The sequence below is a fragment of the Myotis davidii genome, unplaced genomic scaffold (assembly GCF_000327345.1).
Source record: "Myotis davidii unplaced genomic scaffold, ASM32734v1 scaffold149, whole genome shotgun sequence".
In the NCBI taxonomy this organism is placed as follows: Eukaryota; Metazoa; Chordata; class Mammalia; order Chiroptera; family Vespertilionidae; genus Myotis; species Myotis davidii.
The window spans coordinates 2828695-2842034 of record NW_006352194.1 but is presented as its reverse complement, the minus strand read 5'-3'; the positions used below and the strand labels follow the sequence as shown (position 1 = coordinate 2842034).

General features: G+C 39.4%; 1 protein-coding gene across 1 annotated transcript in view; it reads left to right on the top strand.

The window, feature by feature from the left end:
• Positions 1 to 13340, top strand: part of CLIC4 (chloride intracellular channel 4) — a 47507-nt gene that overhangs the window by 13384 nt on the left and 20783 nt on the right. Inside the window, exons 2-3 of the mRNA XM_015557195.1 lie at positions 6054 to 6163; positions 12488 to 12613. Of these exons, the coding sequence (XP_015412681.1) occupies positions 6054 to 6163; positions 12488 to 12613 (236 nt within the window). The remainder of the gene's footprint in view (positions 1 to 6053; positions 6164 to 12487; positions 12614 to 13340) is intronic.

The following is a 13340-nucleotide window of genomic DNA, read 5'->3' as shown; positions in this document are numbered from 1 at the left end:
GAGAGAGATAGAAACATCGATGAGAGAGAATCATTGATTGGCTGCCTCCTGCACGCCCCCTCCTGGGGATTGAATCTACAACCAAGGTACATGCCCTTGACTGGAATCGAACCTAGGACCCTTCAGTCCGCAGGCTGACGCTCTATCCACTGAGCCAAACCGGTCAGGGCTCATATTTGATTTTAATACAGATAGAGCCGTTGTTTTCATTTTCAGCATATGCTTCAGATATGTAGCAGGCAAAAGTACTCAGTAGGATCTTTTTTAACTGTCATTGTTAGTTCAGTTAGTGGTTTTTGACTATTTTGCATTCAGCATTTTTTAAAGCAATGTGAAGGAAAAAGCAGGTCTGTATTTAAGCAGTTGACTATTTTGGCAGTGATTAGGGACAAGAAGATTATCATGTGTAAACATTTGGAATATTTTCTTTACATTTTTTTTTCTTAAATCAAACAAAGAAGATAAAACAGTGCAGGGGTGTATAAAGTTAACATCCCTGTCCCTTCCTCTCCCCAAATGTGTCCTGAGATATAAACAGTGTTAGTTTTGGATTATAGCCTTTCACACCTACAAATATTTTCAAGCCAAGGCTAGTACAGCTCTATGGTTGTTACCTCCTGACGGATTTTCTTTTTAATTTGCAACTAAGTGTAGACACATTCACCCCTGTCTTGAGGCTTTCCTCTACCAAGTTGTTCAAACCAGAAACCTAAGAGTTATTTGATTTCTTTCTTACCCTCACTTCCCACATCCAAACCATCCACAAGCCTTTAGGGTTGTACCTTCTGAATTCAGTTTAATCTCTGCATTTTTTTCCACCTCCATTGCCTCTACCTAATCCAGGCCACATTTTGCTGGGACTACTGCAGTAGGCCTCCCAGCTTCCATTCTCCATCAGCTCCATGCCCCAGCCTGTTTTCCATATGGTAGCAAGTGTTATTTATTGTCTGAAAATGGAAATTGGATTTTATGCTCACATCCCCACCCACCAAAAACCATCAGTGGTACCCCATTACCCCATTCTGTAGTACCCCTATCCCCCAAGCTCCATGAAGTCAGGAATATGTTTTTCACTTGGCATATACTTTGTTACTGAGCACTTAACCACATGCTGGGCTATATTTTAAGAGATTTTCCTATATTAACTCATCCACTGAGCCAAACCGGTTTCGGCTATATTAACTCATTTAGGCTAATAATAACTCTATGGCCTTAACTGGTTTTGCTCAGTGGATAGAGCGTCGGCCTGAGGACTGAAGGGTCCCAGGTTCAATTCCAGTCAAGGGCATGTACGTTGGTTGCGGGCACATCCCTGGTAGGAGGTGTGCAGGAGGCAGCTGATTGATGTTTCTCTCTCATCGATGTTTCTAACTCTCTATCCCTCTCCCTTCCTCTCTGTAAAAAATCAATAAGATACGTTTAAAAAAAATAACTCTATGATGTAGATATTATTCCCCATTTTACATGTAAGGAAACTGAGTACATGCCCAACATCACACAAGTGGTTAAGTAGAAGAGCCCCTGTATTAAACCAGGGACTCTGCTTCCAGAGTCCTTGCTGTCAATCATTGTGTCCAATGATTGCTTTCTATACAATAGGTACCTGGTAAACGTGTGTTCAGTGAATGAATAAATTGTTCCTCCAGTAAGCATCAAAGGTTATTTCACATAGGTAAGGGCGTCAACTGAAGAACAGGTTGTTAGGCTGAGTTCTGTACAAGAAGTATCTTTAAAGTTAGGTAACATTTACCAAACTCTTACCATGTGCCAGGAACTGTGTGCACCCTAACTAATTGGATCCCCATAATAAGAGGTATATGAAGTCGAGTTTCACAGATGTTAAGTAATGTTAAAATGAAGATTCCATAGCTAATAAGTAGTGAAATCAGGTTCAACTCCAGGTTTGTCTGATTCTAAACCTTGTTATTTCCCACATACTCCGCAGACCCTGTAGAAGGATAACAGCTTATTAAACAAACCTTTAGACTCTAGACCTTGGTTTCAGCATGTGTGTAGCAAAAACCAAAGAAATAGATAATAGAAGCCAGGTGACTACCCATTTATCATGTTTTCTGACTTTTAAGTTAATCTAAATCAAAGCGAGCCCTTTTGTGTATTTAGATAGCTAATTTAGATAGAATCCACACTAAAAGTTAAATGAGGTCTTTAAATTTTGAGTGCATTTTTTTCTTTTTGGCAACACGTTGTTTTATACATTTCCTAGAAAATGTGTCAAAGGAAATGATTTAATGGTCAGGAGTCCATTCTTACCTTCAGAGGCAGCCTCTCTTTTCCCTACTCATCAGCACCCCTCACCCCCAGTCCCATAAACACAAAGAAATAGAAAAGAATGAAGTTGAAGATCTTTGGTGTTTTAAGGTCTGACTTTCTATAAACTGCTTACGCTGGGTTTTCTAAGTGAGCAGTTCCTTAACTTTGAATTAGTAAAACATTAAAATATTTATGGCATCTACCACTGACCCCTTTTCTGCAATGTGGGAGTTAATCCAGCAGTTTCTGATTAAATGGTGGTATTAGGCAACTCAAGAATTACAACAGAGCCCTAGCCGGTTTGGCTCAGTGGATAGAGCGTCGGCCTATGGACTGAGGGGTCCCAGGTTCGATTCTGGTCAAGGGCATGTACCTTGGTTGCGGGCACATCCCCAGTGGGGGGCGTGCAGGAGGCAGCTGATCGATGTTTCTCTCTCATCGATGTTTCTACCTCTCTATTCCTCTCCCTTCCTCTCTGCAAAAAAATCAATAAAATATATTTAAAAAAAAAAAGAATTACAACAGAGGTCCTGATGGAGGAGGGCTCGGAAGAGTTGAGTGTGTGAGAGGAACCCCAGATAGCAAGTTAGTCAAAACTGTTTATAAGAACAAAACCCAAATGAAAGCTAATTCATCTTTTATCTGGAAATTGGTTATTATTTCTGTGTCAGTGGGATTATTCAGGTTTTTACTTTGATTATTTGGGTTTTCTGATTTTTAAGAAAAATTATAGACATTAATTTTTTATGAGGTGAAATTATCATTTTAAAACTATATATTCTAAATTAAAATCTTGTCCAGTATATGTATATTTATACTTATAATTTATATCTATATATTTTGGAATCAGCTTTGTTGAAGTATAATTCAAAGACCATACAATGAGCCCATTTAAAGTATACAGTTCAGTTGTTTTTAGTCTATTCAGAGTTGTTCAACCATCACCACAGTCTAATTTTAGAACATTTTTATCATTCCAGAAAGAAACTTTGTACCTGTTAGCAGTTACTCCCTAACTCTCTTTCTCTCTCTCCCCCCTATAAGCCCTAGGCAACCACTAATTTACTTTCTGTCTTTTTAAAAAATATATATTTTTTATTGATTTTTTTACAGAGAGGAAGGGAGAGAGATAGAGAGTTAGAAACATCGATGAGAGAGAAACATCGCGATCAGCTGCCTCCTGCACATCTTCTACTGGGGATGTGCCCGCAACCCAGGTACATGCCCTTGACCAGAATCGAACCTGGGACCCTTCAGTCCACAGGCTGACGCTCTATCCACTAAGCCAAACCGGTTTCGGCTACTTTCTGTCTTTATGGATTTGCCTATTTTGGACATTTTCTATAAATGGAATTACGTAGCCCTGGCTAGGTGGCTCAGTTGACTGGAGGGTTTCCTGATACACCAAAAGGTTGTGGGTTTGATTCTGCAACCAAGGTACGTGCCCTTGATTGGAATCGAACCTGGGACCCTTAAGTCCATGGGCCGACGCTCTGTCCACCGAGCCAAACCGGCCAGGACTCAGTGAGTATTTTGAATGAATAATAGGACTTACGTTATTGCACCTTTCCATGCACGGATGAAACAACCAACTGAGCCACACCCGCCAGGGCCCAATTTAATTATTTTAACGCTACTGTGGTAGGTAGTTTGGGAAGTTGTAGTTAATTTTACAGATTAAGTAAATGGAAAAGGATGAAGACCTTAGTCAGACTTATACTTTTTTACTAAACTTTTCTGTTTTTTCAGTAAGTCTCAAATTTGGTATCCTTTTTTTGGTATTTATGCTTCTGCTGCTAACCGTGTTAAAACTTGGAGAAAAACAAAAGCAAAACAGTGATAAGAGTTGGTTATCTAAAGATACAAGCTTGTGTGGAAATATCAATCACCACGCTATTTAGAAAGGTAGTGTTAACTTTTTCTGATCTGTAATAAACTCATTTGTATGCTGTCAGTGTTCCATATGTGTTTGGATGGTGAGCACCTTCAAAGAAGCAACTTTGAGTATCGGTTTGTTATATAATAGGATGACTTAGTCCTAAAAAACTGACTTGTGCTCTAAAGAACGAATATTGCCCAGCCGGCATGGCTCTGTGGTTGAGTGTCAACCTATGAAACAAGAGGTCATGGTTCGATTCCCGGCCAGGACACATGCCAGGTTTCAGGCTCGAGTCCCAGTGGGGGGCATATAGGAGGCAGCCGATCAATGATTCTCTCGCATTATTGATGTTTCTGTCTCTCCCTCTCCCATCCTCTCTGAAATCAAAAGAATAAAAATAAATAAATAAATAAAGGAATACTGTCCTAACCTTTTCACATCAGTGTTCCTCATTGTGCCCAGCAGATGCCTCTTTGTGGCTCTGGGTGTCCTGGGCCTCGCCCTGGGAATTCTTCTGCAGCAGAGTGTCTGGATGTACGGCACAGAAATCTTCATAAATGCTTTCTCTAGGTTATTCTTAGTCACTCTAAAGTTTAAGGACCAGAACTTCTTTAGGAAGTAAATTTTGTATAAGTTGCAGTGTTAGAAATTAATAAAATTCATTCTGGCTACAATTCTGTGTATATTTTGTTTCTGATAAAGAATGATGTTTTTTCCCTCCAAGCTCAGTTGTAACTATCCCATACTGTCTGGTTAGGGTAGGGCTCTGGGGTCCTTATGTGCCCGTGTGTTTTGCTGGTTATATTATGTGTAATCAGCTAACTGCTTTTATCTCTTTACACCCTCCTGCCGTCCCCCTCCCCCCATTTGACCATTAGCTAGGAATTAATGATGTAACTTGATATAGCATTTTACTGACATGGCTTCTGAGTTGCTTTGAGAGTTACTTCAGGATAATAAACAGTACTTTTACCAGCGTTTTTGACTCGTTGAAGGTTATTTCTGGCTTTCTCCATAGACCTCTTGGTGAAGGGAGCTGTGTTGGGCCCTAGCAAGTGTCAGAATGTTCTCCTCCAGCCGCTGACGCTCTCCAGCCCCCATTTCCCATTCCCCCCCTTCCTTCTTTTCAAGCTTGGGGCCCACGTGATGAAATTAAAGATTTGTTCCACTCTGATTTTTAGGAAAATTTTACTTCATTGTTGAAGTCAACTGCGGCATTCATTAATTGGATTACAAATGGCTTATTGTAAAGCTGTGTTTGTTCTTTCTCTCCCTGAAGGAATGTGTAAAACAGGATATGTAATTTTTATAATGAATATTTTTTAGAATGGGGGTAGGCTGGCAGTTAATTTAACTCTTTGGACACACCTACAAGTTTCCCTTTACATGTTGCCCTATAAAGAATATTATCTTATAGAACAACACATGATTTGCATTTTATAAAACCCAGGATAGACTTTGTCTTTGCCCTGGGGCAAGGATATATGTATCCCCTAGGCCCTAGGAGCTAATTAGACCTATGCTGTCCTGTTACCCACATGTGACCCGACCATTTAAATGGATTAAAAGTAAATAAAAATTTAAAAATTTAGGTCAGTTGAACTAGCCACATTTCAAGTACTCATGAAGCCAGATGTCACAAATGATTACCATGTTGGACAGTGGTAGTAGAGATAATTCCTGTCGTTGCTGAAAGTTCTCTTTGACAGTCTATACTAGACTGGCCATTTTTAAAAAGAGAAAGAGGCAAATGAAAGAGCAAAATAATAAAGACCCGAATTTCTACCCTTCTTTCCATAGTGCGACATTTCCTGTCTCCTTGTACCCTTGATTAAAGTTCAGAAAAAGGTCCATTTTGAGTGTGATCACTTTGACCTTGTTTTTTCATGTTTCTGTTTCCTAGGCTGGCAGTGATGGTGAAAGCATAGGAAACTGCCCCTTTTCCCAGAGGCTCTTCATGATTCTTTGGCTCAAAGGAGTTGTATTTAGTGTCACAACTGTTGACCTGAAAAGGTAAGACGTGGTTGCGGTTATCTGAGTATACGTAGATTGCTTTTTCAGTTTGATCCTCTCCCCGTCCCTCACTTTGTTCGCATATCTTCTCTAAAGAAAGTGTATTATATTAAAGTCCAGCTGATGTGTGGACAAATTTAACTTGTATTAACTATTATGGTAATTCACAATATCAGTAAATTGCATGTCACCACTCAGTCTTTTTAGGAACTCATTGTATGTCTACCTTACATTTCAAGAGCAGCACCAGGAGCGAAGTTTTGGTGTGGATGCAGTGAAATCTTTGCCATTTTTGTGTAAACATGGGTCTATGAAGAACTTTCTAAGCTGACTGCTTCTTAAGCTCAAGTTTGCTGATAAACATGTCGCCTATACAATCTAGATCCTTAAAGGCAAGAATGGGATTTTAGGAGGATAAATACAGCCAGGTCTATTTTATTTAACCTCCTTTCTAGGAACTAAAATACAATTTTTTAATAATACAATTTCCGCCATATTTGGTTAAGTATTATTGTAAAACTAGAGGCCCAGTGCACGAAATTTGTACATGGGTAGGGTCCCTAGGCCTGGCTGGCGATCTGGGCTGATCAGGTTCCTAGACGGTGTAGTAAACATTGAAAACAATTGATAGACTCCAATAGGTGAATGCTGCTGCTGGTCACCTGTAATGTTCCGTGCTGCTCCCTGGTGGTCAGCGCATGTCATAGCGAGCGAGTGAACTCCAGGTCTCCTGGTCGAACTCCTGAGGGGACACTTTGCATATTAGCCTTTTATATATATAGATAAGAGCACTTATCCGTGGTTGTGATTGTTGTTGCTAGTTGAAGAGTTGTTTCTAACTTTTGCCATCGAGCACAGTGGAGAGGGAGAAGGCTGAGAAGAGCCCTGATAGGTAGTACGGTCTTTTTACTCAGGAACTCCTGTTCCTCCTGAGGTGAAGAACATTCATACTTAAAAAGAAAAAAGACTTAAATCAAGGGTTAAGAACAGTTGTATCACTAGACAATCTAGGACTCAGCAATGGAAATGTGTTCCTCTTGACACAACATGGTTTGCTGCTTATTTTTAAGCATATCAGTCATGAACAGTGTTCAAGAGAAAAATATGGATAGGCTATCACTTAATGGATGGCAGAATTCCTCTATGTTATCCCTTCCGGCATCACAGAGTGAGAGTTTCGTGAGAGCTGTAAACTTACTCCCCGTTCTAGGTTCCCTGGGACACCTGTCAGTTCCTTACAGTTTATTCCTTACTTACTGCTAGTGCACTTATTTGAAAGTATGCAGACTTAGAATTTATTTATTGAAAATAAGCCTGAAATCTTCCAGGAACCCCATTAGTTATGTATATGAATGTAGAGAAGGCCTTTGGGGATAGTAAGAGCTAAAACTACAGGTTCTTTGGAAGACCTAGCTCATATCGGACAGAGCTGTTGTAAGAATGAAATAATTCATGGAGTTATCCTTTGATTACTGTTTTTTTCCTACATGCATTCGCAAAGAAGTTTCCCAATATAACTTGTAAAAATAGACCATGCTGCCAGGCACACACCCTGACTGTGTCCTAAAATACATGCATTTCTGCTATTCCATTTTTGGGTTGGAGCAATTGAGTTGACTGCCATGCTTCCAAAAATCCTTTCAACAGCTCAATACAGTGCTCGATTGTGGTACATACCAGTAATGGTACCATAAATGAAGACCGTCTGGAAAGGAAAGGAAGTTTGGCTATTTCAAAATCATTGGTTTCACTTTTCATTTACAAACTTTTAAAAAGGCATTATTCTTGTAAGTTGGTTGATATTTGAGCATATGTTTAAGTGTAATGTACCCTACATGTCAAAAGTGACACATGGGCCCCCAGTGTGGCTCACTTGTTTGGAGCATCGTCCTATACATGGAAAGGTGGTGGGTTCAATTCCCCGTTAGGGCACATATCCAGGTTGTGGGTTCAATCCCCATCTGGGCTTGTATGGGAAGGCAACTGATTGATGTTTCTTACATCTCTCTCTCTCTCTCTCTCTCTCGCTCTCGCTCTCGCTCTCGCTCTCGCTCTCTGTCTTTCTCCCTTTCCCTCTCCCTTCTTTCCTCCCTCTCCCCTCACCCTCTAAAATAAATTTAAAAAGATTTTTTAGAAGTGACACATAGGGAGTTTCAGGGCCTCCTATTAGAAAATACTACCACTCAAAAAAAGGTATTTTATTTCCTAGGGCTTTTTGTAAAATCAACAGAGTACACTAAAATGGGAGCCTATATTTTTTTAGTTTTCTTTAGAAATCTTAGGTCTATTGTATATATATACTTTAAAAATGGTTCTTAAGGGCAATTAAAAATAATACAAAAGCAGTACATGATAATGAGTCCCTCCACCCCTAGTCATCAACTTCTCTTCACAAATATCATTGCATTTAGAGTTGGTCTTGCCCTAGCCCGTTTGGCTCAGTGGATAGAGCATCGGCCTGCGGACTGAAGGGTCCCAGGTTCGATTCCAGCCAAGTGCACATGCCTGGGTTGCTGGCTCAATCCCGAGTGGGGGGAGTGCAGGAGGCAACTGATCAAATGATTCTCATCATTGATATTTTTATCTGGCTATCCCTCTCCCTTCCTCTGTGAAATAAAAAAAAGAAGAAAAAATATATATATTTAGAGTTGGCCTTTATCTTTCCAGTCCTTTTCTATGAGTTTACTTACAGTCTTTAGTTAGATCTCAAAGAGAAAGTGAACATTGGCTCAAAAAACCTGTAAAATCAAATTGTCACAGAGGAATACAGCATCCTGTAGTGAAAAGTACCTTTCATAATATAGTCTTAACTGTAACTGATTATAGGAAGCTGTGTGGGAGAAAATGCCCATAGTGCTTATTTTCCTGCTTTTTTTTCTGATTAATGGCCTAATTCCTCAGTGGAAAGTACTGATCCCAGAAGAAACGTGGTGAGCAATACAACTTTCCTGAGAGCTATTTAAAAACCCACTCTATGCTGTGAAAAAATTATTGTTACATGACATTTCATCCATTAAAATCAAGCCAGTTCTGGCACAGTGTGACACGGTCTCTTTGAATCTCAATTGGTGTTAATGACGGTGCTGGCGGTATTCATGTGCCCTGTGAAACTTGGAGCAATCTCCCGTCGCTTGCCTGCCAGTGCTGCCTTAATGCTTCAGTGTGGGAGTCATTTTTAAACCTAATTTTCTGTTCATGCTACAATCGCATTACAGAACTTTTGGATTCAAAACAGTGCCCAAGCTTTAGGAGAAATTTAGGTTTTACATTAACCACTATTTGAACAAAAACTTCAAATAAATAAGTGGAAACATTAAAATTTGGGGCGAATGTTTAAAGATGTTATCACCTGTCGTCAAAGGGGAACAACCGTGCATAATAGCAAGTATCAGGGGTAGAGACCTGGTTCTGTTTGGAGAGAGCCCTGGGACGTTGGGCAAGCGTCTCATCTGGGAGGTCAGTTGTCTTATTTTTAAATTCAGGAAAAAGGAAGGGAAACTAACATTTCTTCAGTCTATTATGTGCTAACCATTGTTCAGAGTACTTCTTACTACTCTTACTAAACCATTTTCAGACCTGCTACTGAATGTAATTCATTTTTTTAAATAACACAGCGACTATAGGATCTTTCTGGCTGACAGGTTCCTGGCAGCGACCAAGATCTTTATTTGAAGACTTACACTATCTTCATTATGCCCAGAAGTTCCTAAATCAGAGATTAGCATCTTTAGAGCACAGATAAACCTGAGATGTAGGCAAGGAAGAGAAAAGAAGAAAGTATGAGAATGGAGGGGGAGAGAAAGAGAGAAAAAGAAAGAGAAAGAAATTGAGACACTGACTTGGCAATAGCTGGGTGTGGCCGTATTTCATCACATACTTGCTGGGGGAAACTCTGGTTTTGAGAAATGAGAGTAGAAATGATAACTTTTAAGGAATTTATTGTAAGAGCAGTGATATCTGCTATATTACTAGTGAGGAAAATCCCCCTCCATGGTATTCTCTGAGAAGAGAAAGCGAAGTGGAGACCACTTTTTTAAAAGTCTGAGGAATACATGTTTCCGTTTCCTCATCCCCACCTTAAACACTGAAACTATTTCCTCTGCAATGTCATTACTGATTCTCCTGTTTCAAATGTCAACATACCAAATTGTAACATATTATATGAGTCACACTCACATGTAAGTTGCCATAATAATGGCATAAAGGTTTAGAAGATTATGGTAGTTTAACCTTTCACAATTTAGTAATAGTTTAAGATGTTACAATGAAATGATAAAACGAATAGTTCTGCATATCTTAAAGGGCCGTTATAAACTTAGAACAAAGTCAGATTTCAAAATAGATCCCTTACATAGTTTGCTTTCATTATCATGTCTCTGTGGTTCTAACTTTCTGAACACAGCTTTCAGTTGAGAGGTCAGTTTGATTTCCAGGTAGTTCCTCAGAAACAGCCGTGTGACTGAGACACACAGAGACTAAATGGATGGAACAGGCCAGCCTTTTAGAGAGATCGTCCACTTCCTACCGCTGGCCAGTCAGGAAAGTACAAACTCCATTCTTCCCCTTTGTACATTTGATTTGAGTTACAGGAAGCCCTGTTAATCCTAACAATTCAAGATACGTGTCTCACCAGTGCATCCTGAATCATGTATACCCCGTGTGCACATGTGTGTGTGTGTGAAAGAGAGACATACATAGAGGTAGTCAAAGAGGGAGAACTTGGCTGCCACGTGGCTTTATATTGTTTCTTAAGATAATTTCAGAGATGATAAACCCTGTTGAGGCCACTAAGAGCTGAATTAGAAATATGTTAGTGAGTAGCTTTCTAACTCTGTTATTGATTTAAACTCTTCTTGTAAACTGTGTAAATAAAATCTGTTAAGAATCATAGAAGCTGTATTTGAAACCTTTTCATGGGTGCTGTTTTGTTTTAAAACAATTGCGCCACAAACCAACATTGAAGTAGACACAGATCAGCAGTATACCACATAGAATCAAAATAAATAAAATCCTTTAACTGATTGAACTGGCACAACTAGACACATGCTTAGTAACTGGGATCTGGTGTGTGTCTTGGTGAGTCCACAATCCACTGATTCAGTTAGTGGCTTTACTATTGGAAAGTAGCAAAGCTAGTGAAGAATAACTCATAGGAGTACATTGAAATAAATAAAGGATTTGTGATGTTAACTTGTGTTTGCCTGTGTGCTTTGTAGTGTCCAGTATTCTCTTGATTTGTGTGAATTAATATTATGCCTTGAAACTCGGAGCCTTCAAAAGGAAAGGGGAAGTTCTACATACTTAGTATTTTTTCTCCTTTTAGTGAGTCACCTAATTACAGACAGGTCATCTTAAGAATCAGCGTCAGTGTCCTGTGGCTGTGCCGCACTCCTCTTAAACGAGGCAGCTGGAACTGAGCCACCAGCCCCACGTCCTCCAGTTGTTGCAAGTGTACCCGATTAAATTTTAATTGACGTTAAGCCACTTAAGTTGCTTAAAGTATTAGCTCCGGTCAGGTTCCTCCTTTGAATTTCTTTCTTTCCCTCTCTGTTTATTGTTTGTCTGTTTCTCTTTATTTTATTTTCTTCACCTGGGAACAAAATGGGAGAGAACAGAATATATTTTTTTAATCTAAAATATTCCTACTATGAAAAAAAAAGGTCTAATTTGATAAGTAACATTAAAAGTAAAAAAAAAAAAATCCAGCCCTGGCTGGTGTGGCTCAGTTGTTTGAGTATCGTCCGGTGCACCAGAAGGTTGCTGGTTGATTCCCGGTCAGGGCACATACCCAGGTTGTGGGTTCGATCCCCAGTCGGGGGGTGTGCGTGAGGCAACCAATAGATGTTTCCCTCTCACATCTGTGTTTCTCTTTCTTTCTTCCCCATTCTCCTTTCCTCTCTGAAATCAATAAAAACATTAACAAAAGAATGAAAAAAGTCCCCCAAACATTGAAGTATATTTTTTGCTATTATCTCAAGGCATGAATTCTGTGTACTTTGCTTTTTCTGGATATGTCACACAAGGTAAACATTTGAATGAGTTTGACTGAATTGTTGAATATTTATTGAAGGCCTTTCATGATATAAACCAAATATTTATACATTTTTAGCCATTTCCTATCAGCTCAGTTTCATTTTTCTCACACTGCAGTTCTTGAAATGTTAAGTGTTTGTAAAGCATCTGTAAAATGAGCCTTTGTAGGTCAAACAAAACACCTGCGGCCTCAGAGTGCCAGGTGAGAACTAGAAGTTGAATCTTAGATTCTCTTTGCTTGATGACTTGGTACACCTTCTGTCCAATTTGACCACTGTTTTTCTCTAACAGGAAGCCTGTAGACCTGCAGAACTTGGCTCCTGGGACCCATCCACCATTTATAACTTTCAACAATGAAGTCAAAACAGATGTAAATAAAATTGAAGAATTTCTTGAAGAAGTCTTATGCCCTCCCAAGTGAGTATCAAAGAAAAATGCATGGAAATTCTTCCATTTCTTTAAAGCTTTGTCTTGACTGGTACTTGAGTTAAATTCTCACAGTGTTAAGTTGGAATGACTAGGACTTCCCTTCATTTATTATAATTAATTCCACACAGATGTCAGAATTGGCTTCTGGCGAGGCCAGTAGCTACATTAAGAAAGGTAGGAATCTAATTAGGAAGCTGTAGAGGAGGACATGGTGTAAGTAGGTTTGGGGCATGTGAGATAGGTCAGGAAAGACTGGTTATTAAAGGGACATTGGTTCCAAGTTTAAAGAGAAGTTTAGGGAGGAGAAAAGATGGGGAAAGACAAATTTAAACTGAACCCAGCCAGGATGTATAAGCAGGTGTGTGGTGCAGGTTGCTGGGGGATTTCTTACCAGGTCATTTCAAAGGTAACGTTCTGAAGCTACCACCCAAGGGAATTGACTTTTTAGACTGTGTCCCTGGGATTAATTTTCTATTTATGTATTTCTTTGAGGTGTTCTAGATCCCCAGGTCCTACATGGTTAACAGTTTTGTAGTTCTGTTTCCTATAATGTAAAGTACAGTTGTAGACTAGATGAACTCTCATGACAGTTACCTAAGATGCAGATTGGCAGTTTTGCATCATACTGTAATCTTGGCATAGGTTTAAGGCAATACGGAATTCTTTTAGGCTTTTCCAGTTTCATTATCTTCAAATCTGGAGAGAAAAAAAAAAT